General features: G+C 37.5%; 2 protein-coding genes across 3 annotated transcripts; both read left to right on the top strand.

Annotated features, from left to right (window-relative positions):
- Positions 1-295: 295 nt before the first annotated feature.
- Positions 296-14,145, top strand: rnf150a (ring finger protein 150a). The gene is made up of 7 exons (XM_041983053.1): positions 296-962; positions 6,888-7,138; positions 8,224-8,295; positions 9,006-9,088; positions 9,219-9,315; positions 9,417-9,627; positions 10,454-14,145. The coding sequence occupies exons 1-7, from the start codon at positions 521-523 to the stop codon at positions 10,585-10,587; spliced, it is 1,290 nt and encodes a 429-aa protein (XP_041838987.1). The 5' UTR covers positions 296-520; the 3' UTR covers positions 10,588-14,145.
- A 985-nt stretch (positions 14,146-15,130) lies between these two features.
- Positions 15,131-21,050, top strand: LOC121638332 (aminoacyl tRNA synthase complex-interacting multifunctional protein 1-like). Of its 2 annotated transcripts, none has more exons than XM_041983055.1 (4): positions 15,131-15,596; positions 18,538-18,740; positions 19,627-19,795; positions 20,456-21,050. In XM_041983055.1, the coding sequence occupies exons 1-4, from the start codon at positions 15,212-15,214 to the stop codon at positions 20,620-20,622; spliced, it is 924 nt and encodes a 307-aa protein (XP_041838989.1). In that variant the 5' UTR covers positions 15,131-15,211; the 3' UTR covers positions 20,623-21,050. The 2 variants fall into 2 exon arrangements, with proteins under 2 accessions (XP_041838989.1, XP_041838988.1); XM_041983054.1 differs by having other exon boundaries at positions 18,535-18,740.
- Positions 21,051-23,559: the final 2,509 nt, after the last annotated feature.

Here is a 23,559-nt window from a genome sequence, read left to right as displayed (position 1 = left end):
GGCCTAATAACAAAAAATGTATATTTACAACTTGACATATTAAAAACCGTTAATGATAATCGATTGCCAGTCAAACCTTTAAAGACAAAGTGAATAAAAACATAATAAACAAATCTCGCAAGAGGAATGTTTTGCTATTATAAACCGAAAAGATATTGTCTGATTCCACTGTAACAAAATACAATTTCCCTTGTGCCATTGACTCTCCTGTTGTGATTGTACCACGTGGCTTCGGGCGTCAGCGGCACCTTGTTCACCCCAGGTCACGTGCGGATGAGCAGCGAGCCAGTCTAGAGCGAGTGACAGGGAATAACAACACGGTCCAGACTTCTGCGAATGCTGTGCAGCTCATCCATGCACAAACTCCTCCAACAGTTCTTGTACGACGGCTTGGACTTGGCCCAGAATATTATATAGATTTAATGTCATTTTAAGCTGCGCATCTTTTAAAAGAGGGACGTGATGCGAGCTTAGGTGGACACCCGGAGCTCGTCATCCATCCCAATCCATCAGCCGCACTATGGCATCGTCCCTCATCTGTACTTGCCGCAGTCTGGCTCTTTCGACGTGGCTGCTGTCCTTTTGCTTTGTCCACCTGCTCTGTTTGGACTTCACGGTTGCAGAAAAAGAGGAATGGTACACAGCTTTTGTCAACATTACCTATCTGGACACCGATACCTTGGAGGTCAAGACCGAGAAAACGGAGTGTGGTCGGTATGGTGAGCACTCACCCAAGAGAGAGGCCAGAGGTCTTGTCCTGGTCCCGGCTCTCCTGCAGGACAGGCAGGCGTGCAACCCGAACATCAGGTTCCCATCTGTCCCTCATGGCACCACCTGGGTGGCGTTGGTGGCTGCGGGGAATTGCACTTATCGGGAGAAAATCCGAAACGTCGCAAACCAAAATGCGTCTGCAGTTGTTATATACAACAGCGCCAATGACACCATAACAATGCCCCACTCAGGTAAGAGGCACCCTGTCATCTTCAAGGGCAGTGTTACTGTGCGGACTCAGTCCTTATAGCTAGAGAGAAACCCTACCAATAAATATAATTTACCAGTTGTACTAAATGCCAGCAGCACATGCCACCTGCTACAGGTGTCCAGCCAGTTTTACTAAGGCCTGAAAGCACGTGTCAATTAGTTGATCCAAGCACTGGGTCGTTAATGGTCATCACCCTCCTGCTGAGCCCACAGAGCGCTGCTTCATCAGTGTAATACGATATTTTATCAATGTATTATCGGAGAAAAGTAGAAGATAATCAATGCACTGGCTCCCCAAGCAGATAGGCTCATTTCCACTACAGAATAACTGACTGTAGGTCATGAATTAGCTGCCACTGTAAGTTTGGTTTTAACAAGTTTATTATTGCAAAGTTCATAATACTTAATACATAATACACCCTGAAATGTATTTATACATTTCCACTTAAAAAAATACATAAATAAAAATACACTTAATAGCCTACCAAATCTAGTCTAATTTCATACAGGCTTACAAATCCAAAGAAAATGGGACATTAATATTACTTTTTTAAGTAGCTGAAAACAAATTACAATAAGAAATCAGGTTATAATATAAAAAAAATATTATATTATATTTATTATTATTATTATTATTGTTATTAATAATAATAATAATAATAAAGATTTTTTTCTTTTTAACTTTGTTATGGGGACTCAAATAGAACCTTATATACATCCATAAATAATGTAGGTAGCAGTTACAAAAAAACATTTTTGTTGCTTTTACCTCAGTATTAATTCGTCTTTTACTCCATAGTCTTCTGAGCGTTTGCTTTTTGACAAAGCTGGATACAAGGTGCCTCTGACACTTTGGTCTAATACCATAGAAATGTCGCGCCTTCAAAACTAATAACTTAAACCTAAATATTACTTAATATATTGAAGTTTTCATTTTGCAGTCTTCACAAAGAAAGATTACGTGTCCGCTGGTGAGATTCACCAGATTTTCTAAAGCTGCTCAATAGAAGTCTGTGTATAGTCCCAGAATAAGATAAATATAAAATACTCATTATTTAAATGATAACAGACACATTATAACAGTTTGCCTTAAATAGACAGAATATGATTAGACCCCATGAAACCAGAAGGGGGGCTGAAGGACTGTCATAATTTAGGCCATGCATTAATATTATTGTGTTTTGTAATTTGTTTTCCAAGTATTTAATTTTTTTAGCTCCCATTGTAGTCATGAACACCAAGATTGTCTTTATTAGAATAGCTTTCTGTTCCACTCGACTTAAATTTCCGTTGGGACTGTGTTCTCATCTCGTTGGTACTTTTCACAAAGGTTTGACCATCACACCCACCCCAGACAACAGCTCCGTGCACGCTGGTCTTAACAGATGTTCAAACAAGCTGTCCAACACGTAATGACTTACTTGTCAAATGATTGCAAAGCCAGACTACCTTTGTACTTGACACTTATCATCATAAACAAATGTTTAAATTCTATACAAAGTCTCTGAAGCTTTTGCAGAACATTGTCAGAAACCTTATATCAACTTTGAACCTACCTTTGTCCTCTCTCATATTCTGTACTTCGGACATAGAATGGAAATATTAACATGGAAACACAAAGCACTTGTGAGATTCTTTGACTGAAGTCAGGAATTGTCTTGAGGTTAGCTCCACCTGGACTATTAAAAAGCCAGTCAAAAGTTAAAGCATTAGCAACTTGTTTTTGTATTTTTATACTTATTACAACCCCAATTCCTAAGAAGTTGTGATGCTGTGTGATATGTAAATTAAAACGAACGGAATGATTTGCAAATCTCATAAACCCATATTTATATCCCTGTAGAACATAAACACCATGTCAGTGCTGAAACTGAGAGATTTTATCATTTCATGAAAAATTTTAGCTGATTTTGAATTTGATGGCAGCAACACATCTAAAAAAAAATGGCACTGGAGAAACAGAAGGCAGGAAAAATCATTGGCAAAAATCATAAACAACTTTAAGAGCATTTGACAACTAGTTGGGTTAGTTGGCATCAGGTCATGTCTGGACATAAACGAAGCATTTCAGAGAGACAGAGCCTCTCAGGTGTAAAGATCCAATCCAACTTTATTTATAGAGCACTTTTAAAACAACATAGTTGACCAAAGTGTTGGACACAGCCTTAGACGGACAGAGGTTCACCAATCTGTAACAAATTGTCTTAAAGTCGCTCTACTGAACTTTGGTAGATTTTACGGTGGCATAAGAAAAGCAGCCAGCAGATCTGATGATTTTTTAAATCTTTGTTTTAGCTGTACACTGTTATGATTATGTGTTGAGCATCTAGCTGAAGCTGCAGCCACTTAGCTTAGCTTAACAGAAGGAAGGTTAGCATTATGTTCTTGCCTCTTACTTATGAGAGTACAACTCTATCATCATTTCACTTTATTTTATTCAGTTATCTCTGATTGTTCTCATAGTCAGACATTTCTATCACTGCTATAAAAGCGCTGCTCCTAAAACTTTTACCAGGTGGCAGATCTTTGTTGTCATGTCTGCTGCACAGTTGCATGATAAGCAGCTTTTGTATTTCTTTGACAAAATTTTAAGATAGTGGAAAATATGTCAATTTTATATATATAAAAAATGGACTTTTCTATTTCTTAATTAACCTTATTTTATTTTATTTTATTTGACGTTTTTTTAATTTTATGCTGCTCAGTTAAATGATTGCGAGTTTTAATTTTTTTATTTTTTTTTTGGCCGAGATCTGGTTTATTTCAGTGCATGGTTGCAAATAAAAGGGTAACCTCATAATTCTTTAGTAATCTGTGCCTCTATAATAGGTTTGAGACCACTCCATTTGGCTGAAAACACTGATATTTTTACTTTAGTTGAGCCTTGGTCTCAGACATTCCCCTCCTGTTTTAGAAACAGCTATTTTTGTCTGCTCTGACTGCGTCACTGAGGAAGCAGATAAGAGTTGAGGCTTACAGAAACCTTGCATGCCCTAATATGCCTCCTTTTATTTCTGCAGGTTATTAAGTTTGAGCTGTAAAAGTGGTTTTTAATTAGTACAGAGTTTGAGCACCACAGTTTTGTGATTTTAAATGTTTGCCTTTTGACCTGAGGTGATGTGGTGTAGTCCTGTATTAACAAAAGCAGGAGTTCTATTAAGGTGATTTCTGCCTCATGCCATATGGCTGTGCTTCATAAAACCATAAATCTGCAGCCTGAGAGAGCGTGTCTGAATTATATTATTAAAAAAGAGAGCCTTGTAAAAGTGCTCCAGGCCTCTCCTGACAGTCTGCTAGACAGTGATGTCTAGTAGACTGTTGACATCCATTTGCTTTCCAAACAAGCGTTAGCCTCATGTGTCATCGTTTGAAGCTGTGTTTGCTTGACAGCTTCTGTTTGAGGAGCAACCACCTATACACATCTTTGTGTTGACAGTGAGAATTCTGCCAGCTGGTTGAACCTAACTCTTCTGTAACTTCAGTGCATCACTATCACAAAGAAAAAAAGAAATCCATCTTAAATTCATACTTTTTTATTAGAAATTCCTGGCTGAAGTAAAACTTTGCTCTTTAAAATGTTGGAGCTTTGTAGATTTTATAACCCACAGGTTACATAAAGAGATTCATGTGTGTGACATTATAAGGCACTGCATGCTGAATATGTCTCACATCTGTTGAATTCAAAGTCATTTACTCCTTTTGAAAACAGATTTTCTGTCAGCATGAGCGCCTCTGCGACAGAATCAGAGTGACCCGTGCAGTGCTGCAGTTGTGTGCTCTGTGATGCCAGGTTGCACAAACCCTGTGTTTATGGAAACTGATAGATGGAGTGAACCACCGCAGAGACCCTCCCTGACGCCACACTGCCACAGCAGGGGGAAATGATATAATGATTCTGGAGCAGGTTCTGAGGTTTGGCTGAGAAGGTAGAGCCGTGTTACTTTCTCACTTTCATTGTGTTGCTATGGCAGTTTCTCAATTATGTCATTCTCTCATACCAATGAGTTCAGGAGTTTAGAATGTTTCAAAATAGTCCCCAATACCTGGTGTAGCATTTTTTATGTGATATTAAAACCAAATAAAGAGCAAAAGTATGATTTTTGGAAAGGGCTTAAATTGCAACATTAAACCAATCAGTGCATTCAGGCCTGAGTTTCTTTGCTTTTTTTTAACAGGCTAAATTGATATAGCTGGAAACGTAAATAAAATGTTCTCACACTTTAAATGAAATGCTGCTAAATATTGCTTTTGCTTTGACATAAGTTACATTACTATTTCCCAGCAGTTTACTGTCTACATCAAACCGGTTAGATGTAAAACAACAACAAAGAAAACACAGACATAAATCTCATGCATTAAATTAGTAGATCATTCTACGCTCATGTAAAATAAATAAGCAAAAAATTAAGCTTTTTAAAGCCATATTGCCATTTTCAGCGCTACATTTATTAAAAAACAAAACATGACATTACTTCTTTCATATTTTACAATCGTTAAGTGAGATAAGTAGATTCATTTATAGTACAAGGGTACCTGGTCATACTCTGCTAATGCTAATGCTCTATATTGCTATGGAATATAAACAGAGTTGTAAATCTTTCAGAACCGTCTTATAAAAATATATATATAATATAGCTTATAGCTAAAATAAGTGTAGTTGGTTAAAAAGCTGCATATTTTAAACAATCATCTATTTCAGATCAGTCCATTCAGGAAACTGAATTTCTTTTAATAAAACAATAAATCCGTATTCTGTACGAACATCTTTCAGGTGCAGGGGTAGAAACATCTTTGTTGAGTTTGTAGCACACAGTCTTTCATTGTGCATGATCAGCAAAATCAACAGATGGTTTCTGGCAGAAAGCCTGTGACGCTGATAGAGAGGATTTAGTTTAACTGCTCTGTGTAAGCTCCCACTAACCAGACCAAGATTCTTCATGGTAGAAGGGCTGGATCTAAGAAATATATTGTTTTTCTAATTTAGATCAGTTTTTTTTCTAAGATATGATATGAATTCATAATGAGCCAAGATCCATCTTTTCTAAAAGCTTTAGGCAGCAGTATGTGGCCCAGTGAGGCTAATGATCATGGACACGCAGCCCAGTTCCTTCTCATGCATTTATAAAGGAGCAAAACATGACTTCCTGTTTCTGTTGTGGGTCATTGGGGATTGGTCTCAAAATATGTGTCAAACTTGAACTGGATGATGCTGTATGGTGGCTATAAATGAATTTTGTCCTCCTTTCTATGGTGATACATTAAATATTGCTACTCCAGCACAGGCAAAACATACACTTGTTTCAATTATACATGAAGTTTTCCAGAAGTTCTACTGCAGCCCATCAAAAATGTTATTTAAATATGAAAATAATTATAAAACGCTGTTATTTCAATCGGGTTTTTGCGCTATTGGTGCTTGGGCCTGAAATTTTCTTTTTTCTCTTTCTGTGTGAAGCTCCATCCCATTTAGTTTCATGGTTGCCCAATTTTGGTTCTTCTGTTTTATATTCAAGCTGAATTGTTAACGTAACCAAACTTATGTTGAATAAATAGGAATTCCAACTGAACTGTTTTTTTTTGTTTGTTTGTTTGTTTGTTTTTTACCAGAATGGATTTTCTTTTCTTTGTTTTTTTGTTTTTAAAGCAATAGTGATACCCCACCTTATTCTTTACTGTGTATGCATCAAAGTCTGAACTGCACCTGTTTTTGTTTTTTCAGATGACATTGGTTGAGATGTTATTTTGAACATGTCAATCAAAAACAAGCTTAATAAGTTTGTAGCTACTTAAAATTGTAAAATAACCAAACACTTTACACTGTGATGTGTTTGTCCTCAAGTGATATCTGCAGCAGTAATTTCCTGCATATTCGACCTGCTGCTTCCTGTGTTACATGTGTTGTGCAGATACAGGCGATATTGTGGCCATCATGATCCCGGAGCCTAAGGGTCGTGAGATAGTGGTCTTACTGGAACACCACATTGTGGTCATGTTGCACATCACTGTAGGAACCCGCAACCTGCAGAAGTATGTGAGCAGAACATCTGTAGTGTTTGTCTCCATCTCCTTCATCATCCTCATGATCATCTCCCTCGCCTGGCTCGTCTTCTACTACATCCAGAGGTTCCGCTACGCTAATGCACGAGACCGCAACCAGGTATGACTGTGCAGCCATTTGATCTGAAGGATCCTGAGTGTGCTGTCATCTCATCCCTGATATTGACCTCTGCATGCTTCCATGTCATGACAGCACCTCTAAGGCTATAAGGCAGTAAGACTGTAAAGCAGGGTTAGAATTATCCTGACAGCTGGTCGAACAGAAACATGGCAACCAGTTCAGTTTTCTGGCCCTTTGAGCCGGCTGTGCAAATAATTGTTTTTGCCATCACTTTTTCATGAGTGACCTCCAATGACGTTCTTATGACGTCTGTAATGATCACACATCATCATGCCTGATAGGATTAGAATAGTAGCTGTGACAACTGTACGTATTTTCACGTTCAATCATGTTCATTTATGTTATACAGAAATTTTAGCCACAGTATTGATTACTGTAGTAAAAATACATGTTCACGCTTCATTTAATGCAAAAAAACTCGGTGTTCTTATTTCTCAGTACAAAAATAATTCATTAATTACATATTTACTAAAACCACAAAAAGTGCCTTATTATTGCGTTTCTTGCTTTTAGTATTCATGAAAATACAGAAAAATGCTGAATTATTTCTCAAGAATTCAGTCTCTAAATAAAAGTAATAACATAACATTACATTACATTACATAACATGTTACTAACACAAACATCCACAGGTAAAGACAGATGCTCTGGTTTCATATATTAAGCGTATTTTTTTCCCCCACATGTATTATAAGCGTATTGTTTTGTGGTTCATTGATTTTTCTCACTTTGCTGGTGTTTTCTTAGCTTTACACAGCAGGTGATACCAGCTCCCACTACTTCTTTTTTTTTTAAATATAACAAGTTTGAAGACGAATTGTCGCTTCTGTTAACAGATTGGCTCATGATGCCTGATTCTGTCATTTATAAACTGGAAGAGCAACTATTTTAGCTTTTGATCCTTTAAACCAAACACTCAAATTACAACATTAACTAAATATTTTCATAGCAATGAGAAGTCTGCATACTGTTTTACTGCATGCTGAGGTTTATTTTTTCCTATCCTGCAGTAAAATCTGACCACATAATGATGACATTAAAGAAGCTCTTATTTATGTCTGCAGAGGCGTCTGGGTGATGCTGCTAAAAAGGCCATCAGTAAGCTTCAAGTACGCACTATAAAGAAAGGAGACAAGGTAAATCTTTTATTTGGTTCATATAATGTTTTACGACATAGTTTGTTTCATTTAGTTTATCAATAGTTTTTCCTTCTATTCCATCTGATATTTTATCACCTGAAGGTCATACAAAATTTTATTTTAATTTTATTTTTAATTTAAGGGAATCTCTTTTTATATTGGCTACATCCTTATAACTTTACTCAGATTTACATGTGCTTTAATGAATGCACCAGGATATTTATTCACTCATTAATTTAGACATTCACACAATCTGAAGTTGTGTAATTAGTCCATTCTGATTTTGGCCACAACAGTTGTGGTCTGGGTTATATTTTTTATAATCTTCATATTGGCTGAACTGCTGAATAGAAAAACATCATCATAATATGTTTGTTGTTGTTTGTAATTTTGACTGTTAGGGTAAAGCCAGATAACCAGAAGTGACTTTGGATGTTTTGAGTCTGCTCTGTCCCCACAAGCAAAATATAAGATTAACAGCTTTTCTAACCTTTTTCAAGCTGCTAAACTTTTAAATGAGGCAAATATTTCAAATCTGGCTGTCTGCAGCTTGTTATACTCAGCATTCATGCAGCGGTTGAACACCTGGTTGAGTCAACCACTTTTTAACTCATTCACTTTTTAAACTGCTACTTTAATAACACAATTTTTATTAAATAAGGTATTTAAAATTATTTGAGAATGAATCCTTTCTGTCTGTGTTTAAGGAAACTGAACCGGACTTTGACAACTGTGCAGTTTGCATTGAATGTTATAAGCCTAATGATGTTGTGAGGATATTACCATGCAGGTAAGGTCTGTGTGCCTGATCTTTGTTGTTTATACACACATTAGCTCATATATCACAGCTAGTGGTGTTTAGATGTGCAGAAGCTGCTGTCTTTAAAATGGTCTAAATATGTCCTTCTTGTTTTGGTCAGACATGTCTTCCATAAACACTGCGTAGATCCATGGCTACAAGACCATCGAACATGCCCCATGTGTAAAATGAACATCCTCAAAGCTTTGGGAATCCCAGTAAGCTATATTTGATTTGTTTTCTTCTCTTATCTGTGGTATCAGAAGTAATTAAAAACCAAACACAAGAGCGCTTCTAAAATGTGTTTGTTACATTCCAGTTCAGTGCAGACTGCACAGATGAAATCCCTCCAGACTACGAGACATCCGTCGGGGGTCCACTCACAAATCCCATCAGTGCAGCAAGTGAAATCACTGTTAACGAGAGCTTGGTGGTGTTGGATCCTGCGGGAAGAGTGATAGATGTGCAGCAGCTCCATCACTACGCAGAGACGGCATCACAGGCAGAGCAGAGCCACACTGTTGCCAGCAGTGAGTATTCACCTTAAATATGCAGATATCAGTCTGCGTGGTCACATGCTTATTTGCAGTTTAACTAAACAACACAACTTATGGTATTAGAATTTAATGGGAAACCCATTCAGTAAGTAAGTAATCTTGAACTTTGAGGCACTTCAGTATGATATAAATAGGGTTTATGGTGATGAAGGCCGGTTGTGCTAATACTCTGGCTTTCTAGACTCAGTTGTTTGCAAAGTGAAAAAGAGCAATAAAAAGGCTGATAACAGAAAGAGGAAATGGTCAATTAAGTTTGATCACTTCATACATTTATTAGAGTATTATTGCACAAACCAGTGTAAATTTTTTTGCTGGGTAACTTCATTGACATTGTGGAAAGTAAGAATTATATAGCCAATGTTTAAAGCCACAACAGGCAGGTTTTTTCCTTTTTTTCCCCTGTTTTTTAAAGGAAGCTTTAAAACCACGGTGTACTCTGCTTAGGTGATACCTAAGGACAGACACAGTTAATGAGAAGCTGATGAGAGCAGGACTGCATTTAGCATCTTGAGAGACACAAATTTGTTAATTCACAATGTTGGAGTTGAATTTACTGAGTACATTATAACAACTTTAAATAATCTAGTAAGTGACAGAAGGTTTTCCATATCAAAATGTCTATGATGTGCTTAGTTTGTTTTCGCTGCCTCAAAGTGGCCAACAAGGTTTATTGCAGGTTTATTACTAATTCTTTACATTAACAATAATAATTTAAGAAAAGGTTTGGTAGGAGAACAGACAGATGTATTATATCTGTATGCAGCTGAGAAATTAACTACATCTACCTCTCATCCCTCAGGTGAGCACCAGCCACCTCTCAGCAGTGATTCAGATGCTTCTGCCATCATGAGTGTGGAGATAGGCATGTCTGAGGTCGACCTCTCCATGGAGCAAGAATGTGATGAAGTCAAGTCCAGAACCAATCGGTTCTGAGAAAAGCAGCCTGGAAAAGGAGGAAACAAAGGGCTGAGGGATCAGGGAACCCAGAAAGATTAGTCATATCTGTGGCTAACTGGAGTAAGTGACCTCAAAGAAGACGGAGAACTGGGCAGATGTAACTGAAAGTAGCACAAAAGCCCCAGTTCTGTCTTCATTGACCAAAAAAACAGATTCAGCACTGCATCTGTAGTCATGTTACTTGCTTATTCTCCAGCAGTCACAGCAAGTTCTCACATTGTGGTGCCCCAGTTTTTGTCCATGAAACCTTTTCACACCCTTCAGCCTAGAATCTGAAATGCACAAAGTCTAACCGTGGAGATGCTGAAGCTCGTCACAGAGGGCAGTTGCAGGATTAGGAGTGGTAACTAATCCTGCTGCTGGACACAACATAAACACAGGAGTATTAAAGCTTCCTAATGCATGTGTGCAGCTTTAATTAGCATGAAAATGTGTTTAACTTCTAACAGAATCACTGCCAACAAAATACAGAGGTTTAACTCATATAATGGGAAAGTATCTAGCATGTACAGTGAGTTTTATTAGATTTTTTACCAGCTGAATCCAAAATTTACACCAGTAATTCATCAATGACAGGCAGTCACAAGACATTAAGGAGTTAGAATATCTAAGCACACATTATAATGTAATCTCTTAAAATATATCTGTTACTTTTTTGCAGATCTTAGTTTCAACCGTAAACTTACCCAGCTGCATATGACTGTTGTGGAAATAACCAAACACAAGGTAGATATCTCCGTCTTCACGTTTGACAATCGTAGGTGGTCTTGAGCAGTTTGTAGTGATGTCACCGTTGCCCTGTTAAGACATAAAGCAAGACTTCACTTTCTGCTGTTTGTCAGACAGACAAACTGCTGCTAAGCACAGCTGGATATAGTAGTTGTATACAGAGCTACAAGACAGCCAGTATAAATATGACCACAAGTGTTTGTGCCAAGCTTATCTACTGTATGTCAAAGATTGTTATTTTTTGTGTTCAGTTGTTCCCTGGTTATCATGAGGGAATGAAAATAAATCTTTTCATGAATATCAGGAAGACACAAGGTGAAAAAGAAAGGGAACTATGCATTACTGGGGTTCTATTTGGGAAATCGCTGCTCCAAGCACATCTTTTATAAAAATGACATTATCGTTGACATAATATATTTACAGTTGTGGAGCTCATCCACACTAAGCTGGCAAACTTTGGAGATAAAAAGCATAGATGTTCATGAGTGTTTTCTTTGTCAGAGGAGTTTTAACAGAGACTTGGACATTAAAATGAAAATACCTGAGTTGCACCACAGCAGCAGATGTCTCTTGTTATGCTGGTGGAAATCAGATGGTTGAACCTCTGTTTTGTCTTCTTGCGGTCCACCTGCATACTCTATATTTACACTTGTTTGGATACAATCAAATATTGGAATAACTTTTTTCTGTTGTTCACATATTGTTTTTGTTTTTTTTTAATGATTGAAAAGTTAAAAGATATTTTTAAATTGCCACTGTTAAATTGTAAAACAGCTGTAATTGACTTTTTTGTCAGAACAGTGTTGTATTTGTTCTTGAAGATAAATTACTTTCACCTTTTGTGTTCAGCACATCATTGATCTAACCAGGACCAGACGACAGACATGCACAGTCAGCTGCTTTTCACAGCCTGAGACGCTGGCTGAGACCACAAACAGCTAAAATAAGAGGGAGATTGTAATAATTCTTTCTGTTATATTTACATGACTATTGCAGGATAAATAATATCAAGGTTTTTCTTCCAGACTACCCGCTGCACACATGAGTAAGGTTATTTTCTATGCTTAAAATGTGCTCTGTATAACGTTGAAAAGTTGTACTCAGCTTTGTGTGGACGTATGTAAACTGATGATGCTGAATCATTGCTGATGATTAATGACTGTTAATGCATTTTCTATTTTTCTATTCCATATTTTTCCTTTTTTTTAATGTATCATCTTCATATCTTGTCCTGTTTATCATCTGTTAAATGCTATTTTTAAAGTCGTATGATCCAGTATTGGATTGCAGCCGTTTCCTCTCACATTCCTGCAGAATTGAGCAGCGAGGAAGCACAGACCCTCTGACTCAGTCAGTGGAGCCACTATAATTCAAGTGGTGGTTTTCGTTTTCAGTCATTGTGTCTATGAAATCCTGCATAAACCTGAAATAATTTTTTGTAGTACACAATCCTCACACAACCCCTTATTGGTGTTTATTTTAATGTGTGACTGTATGCATGGTTTTGAATGTAGCAGCTTGACAGCTGACGTCCATATGATTGCAGCAGCAGTGTTTCATGTACAATAGAAGGTTTTACTATTACTGTGTAACCAGCATGTCTACATGTACATGTAGCAGACTATTGTAGCATCACTGAGATGTTAATTTGATCATTTGTTTGGTTGGCATAGAAACAGAGTAAAACAGAGCACATGGTAACACATGGTGGACCAAATTAAATATTCTTCAAGGTATCAGGTCTGTTTTTGTCTGTTTACACTGTTTTGAGTAATAAATCTCTTTATTATGGAAAGTAATTCGGTGTAACAAAAACAAAAGATTTCATTTATAGATATTTAGTTCACTTATGAAAGAATTGGTGCCCAGACCCTGTGTTACGACAATGTAACAATGCTTAATAAGGTATTATTTAAAAAGAAATGTAATTGGGGGGAATATCTTAAAAGAACCCATGCTATGCTCCTTTACAAGTTTATATTGCTTTTCTACTACTATGCATACTGTACACACATCATCGCCATATCTTGTCCCTAAAGCCTCCTTCCTGAAAGGCCCATTTTGCTCTAACTGGACAAAAATGGTGTGAGCGTAAATAAAACAACCCATTAAAGATAATTTAGCCATTTAAGCTTCTAACTCAACAGATAATGCCCAGGATCACTGGCAAAGAAATTAAGAAAAAAGTAAATAAAAAATACAAGATGGCACCATGGTAGATGTTAAACAACATTATTTGACTCAGATCATGTTGATATTCTGGATCTGGTGAAACAAGGTTAGACATATAGGAGGTACTGGATGGGTTGTTGGGTCTTTTGGTGACCCCATGGCTTGCTGGAGGTCTAGTTTTAAATGCACTGAGCATAAATCATGTTTTAGCTTATTAAGTATCTCATTTCTAACCTCAAGAACATTAGTGATGAACAGTGTGACTCGTTTAAAACTGAACTTTTATGGAAGAAGTGTTTGGTCATTTTTTTTTTATTCTAACAGTGCTTCTTGGTTATAAATCTTCACACGTTGTTTCTACTCAAATTGATTATTTCTTGCTGTTTTGACAGGCATGAAATGGTTAACTCACCCTCCTGTAAGGACTTTTTAGCATATACATCTGTGTCATGAGGCTTTCTTTAAATACACCACCGGTGACTGCTCAACAAGTGAATATATTCATCTGGCGTCAGCTCCGTGTTCATTTATGTTTCCTCTGTGCATTTAAAGGTGTATTGGCTGGAAAATTTGGCTACACTTTTTAAAATTAAAAAAAGGTTTAATTGTGTTAAAATGATTTAAATCAGTGGAATTCCCATCAAACTAAACATCTTCCAGTTAATATTGGATCAGAAATGTCACAAAAATTTCTCAGTCCCATAGTTTTCATAGACAAACAAACAAATCTGGTGTTTTAGTGGAAGTTCCTCTACTGTGGACTGCTGTGTTTCAAACATCTTTCTTAAAAATTTGTCTAATTATTATTATTTTTTGTGTTTGCTTTACTAATTTTTGCCTGTCACATTCTGCTTTTATAACTACATTTAATTTTTACATGTTTACATTTAACCATGATCCATTGCTTTTAAACAAAGGTTTGGATGGTTTCTTACAGCTGGGAGTAGAAAGGCTTTTCAGGTTTGGCAATAACGACAGAAACAAAGCTCTTAAACCATATTGATAATATAACAAAAAGTAAAGTGGCGTTTCAAGCAATGGATGATAAATATTGAACATAGTCTGATAAGAGATTAAAATATCTGGAAGAAAAATGCTTGAAAGAAAAGTAGAAAATAGAGAGGAAGGGTAAATGGGCATAACATAATAGAAAGTTGTGTTTTTTTTTCTTTGTTTTTTGGGGGGTGACATTTGCAGGAAATGAGCACATTAAGGTTAAATTGTTACCAACTCCTCTAGGGGACAGGCGGCATTTTTACTGCAGCCACTGATTCTACATGATGCTCAATTTTATGGTGAGAAACATTATTCTTAGCCTAATTGAAAAATTACACATAAAAAAAAGACTAACACGAAAACCCATATATTTTTGTTGCCTATTTCTAGCTGAATATGATGTTTAAATATGTGTTCTGGTTGTTCTTTTTAATCAGTGTTTTTTTTATAAAGGAGTGTTGTATTTATGTCAAAGAAGGGATTATTTGTTCATTAAAAAAATAAAGATTTATTATGGGAAAAATTCATAAAAAGTTAATAGGTTTTGTTTTTTTCTTTTCATTATTATTCATTTTACATCCTGCGGAGGGCAGTACTGTTAGTATTTAAACTGGCATTAAAATAAAAAGTAACAGAAGAAGAAAAAAGGGAAAAGCTTTCCAGAAAAAAGGAGCAAGAGACGCTTTAATGCAGGTAACCAGACATGTCAGGTAGAATGGGTCGAGGTGAGGAGCTCAGTGACTTTCAGCGCGGCACCGTCGTGGGATGTCACCTGTGTAATAAGTCTGTCCGTGAGATTTCTGCTCTGTTAAACCTGCCTCGCTCCACAGTGAGCGCCGTGATTCTCAGGTGGAAACGCGGAGGGATAACGACGGCTCTGCCCCGGAGCGGCCGACCGCACAAGCTCAAGGAGGAGCACCGTCAGTTGCTGGAGAGGGTTGCTCTGGAGAAGTGCCTGCCCTCCGTCAAGGCCATCGCCGCCGAGTTTCAGACGACCTCAGGGGCCAACGTGAGCTGTAGCACTGTCCGCCGGGAGCTGCATGAAATGGGCATCCAGGGCCCGTTGTCCTCAGACGGCAAGCACAAAGGTGTGTTCAGGACCCGTGGGAATGAGAAGCACCAGTTGGGGCGTCCAAATACTTGTCTGGCTTTACACTAACAGACTAATGTGACACACACGTATAAAGCCTGTTCATGCGATACGTCAACGCCTCCGCCATGTTTACCAGGAGACAGACCATCACAATAACACAAGTGAACTGGAGTTTTTCCCTGATTAAATTAAAAATAACAACAATAATAAATAATACTATACAGTTGTTATTTTAGCTTCGGGGTTCATGGTGTATCAAAAATATTTGGGCAACAGTGACCCCATAGTTCAGAAGTAAAAATAATATGCTGTGTATATAAACCCATCACCTACCAAAAAGTTTTCTACAAAGGTAAATGAAAATGGACAATATTACTGTTCAGTATTATGTCCTGATATCACTTTCCAGGGGGAGTGGTAGCCTAGTAGTTACAGAGGAGGGCTTGGGTCTTTTCAACCTGGGTTTGCGTCCCCGATGTGATAACAGGTGAACCATTGTGGCAAGGCAAAATGGCAAGGCAAATTTATCTGTATAGCACATTTCATGTACAAGACAATTCAAAGTGCTTTACATAAAACATTTCAGCAGGGTGCAGAAAGCAATACAAGTGCATTAATAATAAAAAAAAAAAAGATTAAAAAGATCAAAAGAAATGCAATTAATGAAATAAAAACAGAACAAAGGTGCTAAAATAAAATAGATAAAATGCAAGAAATAAAATTTCAGTGTGGGATGTAGATTTTGACTAAAAACTAATGAAATGCAGCCGAGAACAGGTGGGTCTTTAACCTGGATTTAAATAAACTAAGTGTTTCAGTTGATCTGAGGCTTTCTGGGAGTTTGTTCCAGACATGTGGAGCATAGAAGCTGAATGCAGCTTCTCCATGTCTGGTTCTGACTCTGGGAACTGATAAGAAACTGGAACCAGATGACCTGAGGGTTCTGGAAGGTTCATACTGGGTCAAGAGGTCACTGATGTATTTTGGTCCTAAACCATTCAGAGCTTTATAGACCAGCAGCAGAACTTTAAAGTCTATTCTCTGACGAACAGGCAGCCAGTGTAAAAACCTCAGAGCTGGACTGTGTGGTCCACTTTCTTGGTCTTAGTGAGGACTCGAGCAGCAGAGTTCTGAATAAGCTGCAGGTGTCTAATTGATTTTTTAGGTAGACCTGTAAAAACGCTGTTACAAAAATCAAGCCGACTAAAGATGAAAACATGGACTAGCTTTTCCAGGTCCTGCTGAGACATCAGATCTTTTACCCTTGATAAATTCTTAAGGTGATAGTAGGCTGATTTTGTAGTTCCCTTAATGTGTTTTTCAAAGTTAAGGTCTGAGTCCATCAGTAGCCCCAGATTTCTGACCTGGTTGGTGGTTTTTAGGTGTATAGACTGAAGCTCTTTGGTGACCTTTAATCGTTTCTCTTTCACACCAAAGACCATCACCTCAGTTTTGTTTTTGTTTAACTGAAGAAAGTTCAGACACATCCAGTCATTAATCTCCTCAATGCATTTACCAAGAATCTGCATGGGGCCTCAATCTCTTGGCGACATTGTAATATATATCTGTGTGTCATCTGCGTAGCTATGGTAACTAATTTTGTTTTTCCTCATGACCTGTGCCAGTGGGAGCATGTAGATGTTAAACAGAAGAGGCCCCAGGATGGAACCTTGGGGAACTCCACATGTAATTTTTGTCTGCTCAGATGTAAAATTACCTATTGACATAAAGTACTTTCTATTCTCTAAAAAGATTTAAACCAGTGTAGTGTGGGCCCTTAACCTGGACCAGCTGCTTCCAGGAGCTGAAACATGGAAGCCTCTTGCTCTCTAGTACATCTAGAGATGGGTCAGAACTGAATTTCCCAGTGTTAATAAAATAAAAATGATTATTATTATGAGCATATACATGTGAATGCATACACAAATACATATATGTTTAAGCACATACAGGGATTTACAAGAGGTGACAGACTCCTGTCTGAAAACTTGTGGACACTCCTCCAGAAGTTCGTGTAGTTAGATACTCATTGGTGTATCCAGTCATCAAAAGCATGCTGGAAAGGGTTTATTTGCATTAGGTTTACAATTTTTCCATCTCTGCATTATATAACCTTTCTTGTGGTCCGAGTCCAAACTCATGACTAATTCATTTCAAGACAGCAATTAAGGAAAAGGAAAAATGTGTCCCTAAGTACAACTAATTCATCGTCTCTAATAGAAATTAAACAAGAAATGGAAAATATAAATTAGTCACACTGACAGTTTGATGTCATTACTTTTTTCTGTAACTGAAAATAAAAAAATAAAAGAAACATTTACAAACATCAGTAAAAATGTACATTTCCAGTGATCCATAATGGAGAAAATTCAAGTGTTACAACTATGTAATATTATGGTATAAAGTGAAGTAGAAATTGGCATGTTGTGCTAAAACAATATACAGCAGGGATGTCCAAAGTCAGTCCTTGGGGTCCACTGACCTGCGTGTTTTCAGTGTTTCCCAGCTCCAACACACCTGGCTCAAATAGATCCAACAACCAATGAAGTTCTGCACATTGACTCATTAATTTGAGTCGGTAAGTTGGAGTTAGTGAGACATTTTTACAACCCCAAGAATTTTAAGATCTGGGTGTCGTCCTCGAATAGATAGGTGAGTCCAAACTTTTGTACTAGCAGCATATATTTGTGTATGATAACTCCTGTCTGTGACTGCTGAACCCTCTTACCGGCACCCTTCTCTTTCAGTCAAAGCATAAGCAGCTCTCACATATGTTCCCAGAGGTCTGTTGTTTCACAGTCCATTGCTTCAGCCAAACCTTTGAACAGATTTTCTTTGTTTGAAAGCGTCACATTGTTATTATCAGATACATGCTGATTGGATCACTTGCAAAGAATGATTTAGGTTCTTATCTAATATGTCTTTGACATCAGCAGGGCAGAGGACGGGAAAGAAGAAGGCAGCACTCAGCCAAGAGGACACCCATGTGGACGTGTCTCGTCTGGACCTTCGTGTTGGACGTATATTGACAGCCGTGCAGCTCCCAGAAACTAACAGCTTGTATATGCAGATCGAACTGGGAGAGGTTATTCCCAGGACAGTGGTCAGCGAACTGGCTAAACATGTACCTGTGGACCAGGTGAAGTGTGATCAAGGATAAACATTTTGATTAACGCAGTGTTTCCCCCAGGTTCACACCGACTCACATCCATTCATCAACAAATAACAAGTAGTCTGTTTCAACTTTTTAGTTTCATACATACTTGGATACAGGCTCAGTGAACAGGGTGTAAATCTCAACCTTAAACTCAGCTCTGCTGAATCATGTATTCATGAGCTCTAGCTGTAAAGGCGACCTACCCATTACAGCATTACAGTGGGAAATGATTAAAAAAAGACCATGATAAAAAAAAAAAACATCCTGCACAGAAAACCGATAAACTTTTTAGACGACCTGATGAAAATCGTTTCATTCAGTGGAGTCTCTCTAAATATTCTTAAAGCTCAGATCTCAGCATGCATGTCAACATTAACAAAACCTACAAAGAATATTGGATCCATTTTAAGTCGTAATAATACTCAAATTACTACAGTGTCCAAAACTTTTGTTTGATTTTCAGCTGGCTGATGTGCTCTTTCTGTCCGCTGACAGAAGTGGGATGTGTGTGTGTGTGTGTTGCTTGTGGCATTAAGACGGAACTCAGAGAGCAGCTATGACATACCATCATGTAAATCAGCCCAACAACAATTTATTTATTTCTGTTTTCTGTCAAGATTTTATTTTATTTTATTGTGAATTTATTTGAATTTATGTATTTATTTCAATTTTGGAAGAACCCACGCTCTGGTTATAATTGTTTCTTTTAGCAGATATTTGATAACAACTTTTCTTACTTTATTCATTTGGATTTTCAGTCCTGTGCCCAAACTTAACAAATCGGTTTAAGTGTTTTCCCTTTTAATAAATTTTAGTATAACTTCTTACTTTTTGTTTCTTGAGAAAATGGATTTGCTCCTACATGCAGATGCAGAATCGGTTGGTGGTCGTGTTGTGTAACATGCAGCCAGTGGTGGTTGGAGGAGTGGTGAACGAGGCAATGCTCATGTGCGCTAGTTCACAAGACAAAGTGGAGCTCCTTGACCCTCCAAGTGGAGCTGTACCAGGGGACATAATTACTTTCCAGGGATTCCCAGGTAGTACAACATTGAGACTTTGCTGCACTCCTCACACAGCATGGCATCTCGTACACTTGTGCATTTGTACAGTTTATAGGTGCTGTGTTCTACTGAAAGGAAATCATTCATCTCTCTTTCAGATATGATAATAAAGTTCAAAGCCTTATCCACAAGGTTCTTTAAACCAACTCTATGTTTGGGAGGAATTAATGATTGTCAGCCATCATTGATCCTTACTGCTGCCTCACTGGTCTCTTGTGGCTCAGTGAGAGCAAATCACTGTGATTGTTTTCTATAATCTTTTGGGAAACTTTGTTACAGTGGAAGTAGTTACACCATTATTTGTTTCTCAGAGGTTACACCTTCTTCTCTCAGTAATTAGGTCATAGTGGTAATTTCACTATCCAAATGACCCCCAAAGTCATGTTTTTTAAGGGTTTGATGACCTCTAAGTTTTGATCTTCAAAAGAAAAGAGGCAACTTGTCACTGCAAGTTGATGGTTAAGGTGAAGGGAAATAGTTGTAATTGGGCCTTGTGATATTTTAGTAGGTTTATAAGAATATAACACACTGTGCAAAATGTGAAGGAATTTTAAAATTGTGAATTCTGCTTATGTTAAGGTTTACTTAAGTTAATCGAGAACTTCTGAATAGATTAAACTGACCATTTGATTGCAGGTAAGCCAGACAAGGAGCTGAACCCTAAAAAGAAGGTGTGGGAGCAGATTCAGCCAGACCTGCACACGGATGCCCAGTGTATCGCAACCTACAAAGGAGCTGCGTTTGAAGTCATTGGAAAGGGAGTGTGCAAAGCTCAAACTTTGAGCGAGAAGGAAATCAAATGAACTCGAAAAGCAGCTTGAAATGGCACCGTACATCCCTGCAGCCAGCCAGGATCCAGGATATTGTGGAAAGACTTCCCAGAAGAATGAAGACTGCTACAGACGCACATTAACATTTATGGTTTTGGGACAGTGTCCAACAATAATGATCACAGGGGTGAGACGAATGAGTGGCCACACCTTTGTGCCATAACCAAAGGACATTATCAGTAAGGAAGCTTCTACTACAGGCACAAACACAACTGTTTTTTGTGTTTTCAAACAAAAACTTGCAGTTTTGAGTTTGGCCTGAAGGGGGCACAACAGCGCCCATTATTAACAGACATTGAATCTGTTATGTTTTGTTCAGATGAGATGAGGAGAGTGTAGTACACTCATTTAGCATGGTAAAAAAAAAAAAGGGAAGTTGTTTCAGAGATTCCCTTTTGTCTGGAAATTACTCTATAAAATATCAATGTTTTTACGTATGACTGTGAAAGTCAATTCCACTGAAAAGTGGAGGAAACTTAGCAATGCAAAACCCCTTTGGAAAATTATACTGGGCAGTGTTGCTTTCTTTTAACAGTGTGGACGAACTGAAAATGAATCTAGTGAGGATTTCCAAATGATTACGCTATACGATCTACAGCAGCCGCACAATGTTGGTTATTTGCCAAATAACAGTAACTGTCATGTTTCAGTCAACATATGTATGATTTTATTTAAAATAAATTATAATTAAATTATAAAACCCTGCTTTTGCTGATGTAGAAATGTACAAACAGATACTTGTGAATCATTGATTTTGAAGGAAAAGTGTTTTATATAAAAGGTTTTGTATCTACTGTGTATTTTCAGACTGTTTCTCTGCTTTTATCCATTCAAATAGCTCAGTTTAATTTTGAATGATCATTATGACCCTTACAGTAGGAAAATAAACCATTGTTTTGTGCTTTTCAAACATCGTCTTCATGTTTTTAACTAAGGTCCAAATCAGAGGTCACAAACAGCAAACCAAACATGCAAAGTTTTTCTTCCCTTCTGGTAAAGGAAGAAGAGACCAACTGTGTGTATAGAATAGGGATGTGATTCAGGAACTAAGAAATGGAACAGATTGTCCGAAACACTTTGTTAGTGGTACTTTTTAGAAGTAAAGCATGACCAACAGGGAATGTTGTCATTCCTGTCATAAGCTGAAAGTTGTTAATCAATTTCAAGGAATACAATGAAGGGAAACCCCCCTTACACACAGCCATCCATACTATTATGCTGTTTTTCCTAAAACACTACAGTCTTTCATTTGCATCTTTGCATGTTTTTGTTAGCATGTAGTTGTGTGTTTACAGAGAGATTACTCATCTAACCAATCTAACCTCCCTGCCCTTAATATTAGAATGTCAGTGAGTTATTTTGATGTTGTTATACTTCATTTACCTTCAGTCCCTTCATGTAAAAACATACAGGGGGAAACCAGACTGGAGGCACTGAAGAAGTTCACTCATTTCTGTCCCTGCTTCTAAATAACCGGTGAATAACCGGTACAGATATGTAAACCCTGAAAGTGTGCAGTATGTGAACTTGGTACAGTTCACCGGTGGGGAAAGTTTGTAAACAACCACCTGAAACAAGAGCTGAGTCAACCCATGAATGAAATGAACCCCCCACCACTTTCTGCATCCTGTTTTTGAGGCCACAGAGCAGGAAACACAGCTGTGTCAGAAACTTGCTGTGGTTTGGTTGTTTTCTTTTTTGGTTTTGTTTGTCCCTTATCTCTTTTATTATACTTCTTTATGATATATTTTGGTTTTATTTATATTTAATGTTGCCAAAAGATGGATGTCTGGGCAAAGTTGATATTTGTCCCAAAACAAAACCTTTAGCCTCAAAGGCTGCTGGTTTTTGGCATAAAGAGCCCATAGAGGTCCCTGGTACTTTCAACCAATCATGTTGGTTAATGAGATTGGTTAAAATTTTGTTTAACCAACAACCTCATTATTGGTCAACAATAAGGGTTATTAACTAAAAATTACGGTTTCTGCTGTGTGAACTGTAAAATCTAATTATATGTAAATAACCTGGATTTGATTTGATTTAGCTGAAAATAGTAACTAACTTAATGAACACTTCTTCAGCCACTTTTAAATAGTTGAACTATTTGTAAATGGTAGACATAGTCATGCTGACCACTCAAAGTGCTTAACCCTGCATGTCACACTCACTCATTCATGCACACACTCGTACAGCACTTCTGTTACATACTAAGTGCTTTTGCTGTAACACACACATTCAGACATGGGAAGACATGTTTTACACATCACATATGATACGTAAGGACGATGCTCTATCTTAAAGACTATATCCATTTAACAGAGGACTATACTCTTGGACTGCAGGCTTACTTCTTTTGTACTTTGTAAAAATAAAAAGGTTCACTCATTATTTTGCGGAACCAACTTGGGAGGCAGACATCTTCTTTTCTTCTGTTAAGGCTAAAAACCTTTTTAGTAAAGCTGACAGTGGCTTGCTCAGATGACCCATGATGCACTGAGCACCTTTACCCAGTCTCCTCTTCCTCTCTGTATGCATCTGTGTGCCATTGCTTCATGTATCAGATTTATTTGTCTGGTCTTGTGCTGTATTTCTGTAGTATTCTTTGGCTCCAGGACTACACAATCCTGACTTGTTGTGACTGCCCAGTTTCTTTTTATTATTTATCTCTTTCTCTCTCACACTGCCCTTTTCTAGCCCCTGTCCTCTAATCCCAGACTGTTACTAAGTGCCTGCTTAGAGGGAGATTAATATGATTTTAACAAGGCAAACTGCCCAGAGATCATTCTGTATTTTGGACAACTTTTCTATTGTGGATAAGGTCGTGATCAATAATTTGGTGCATGTAGTCTGTAGGTGCAAAGTCTAAAGTCGCATATGCTATAATCGTGCGCATTAAATGACCTATTGGTT

Source organism: Melanotaenia boesemani, chromosome 4 (assembly GCF_017639745.1).
Source record: "Melanotaenia boesemani isolate fMelBoe1 chromosome 4, fMelBoe1.pri, whole genome shotgun sequence".
NCBI classification, from domain to species: Eukaryota; Metazoa; Chordata; class Actinopteri; order Atheriniformes; family Melanotaeniidae; genus Melanotaenia; species Melanotaenia boesemani.
The sequence above is the reverse complement of the archived record's forward strand: the minus strand, read 5'-3'. Positions and strand labels throughout refer to the sequence as shown.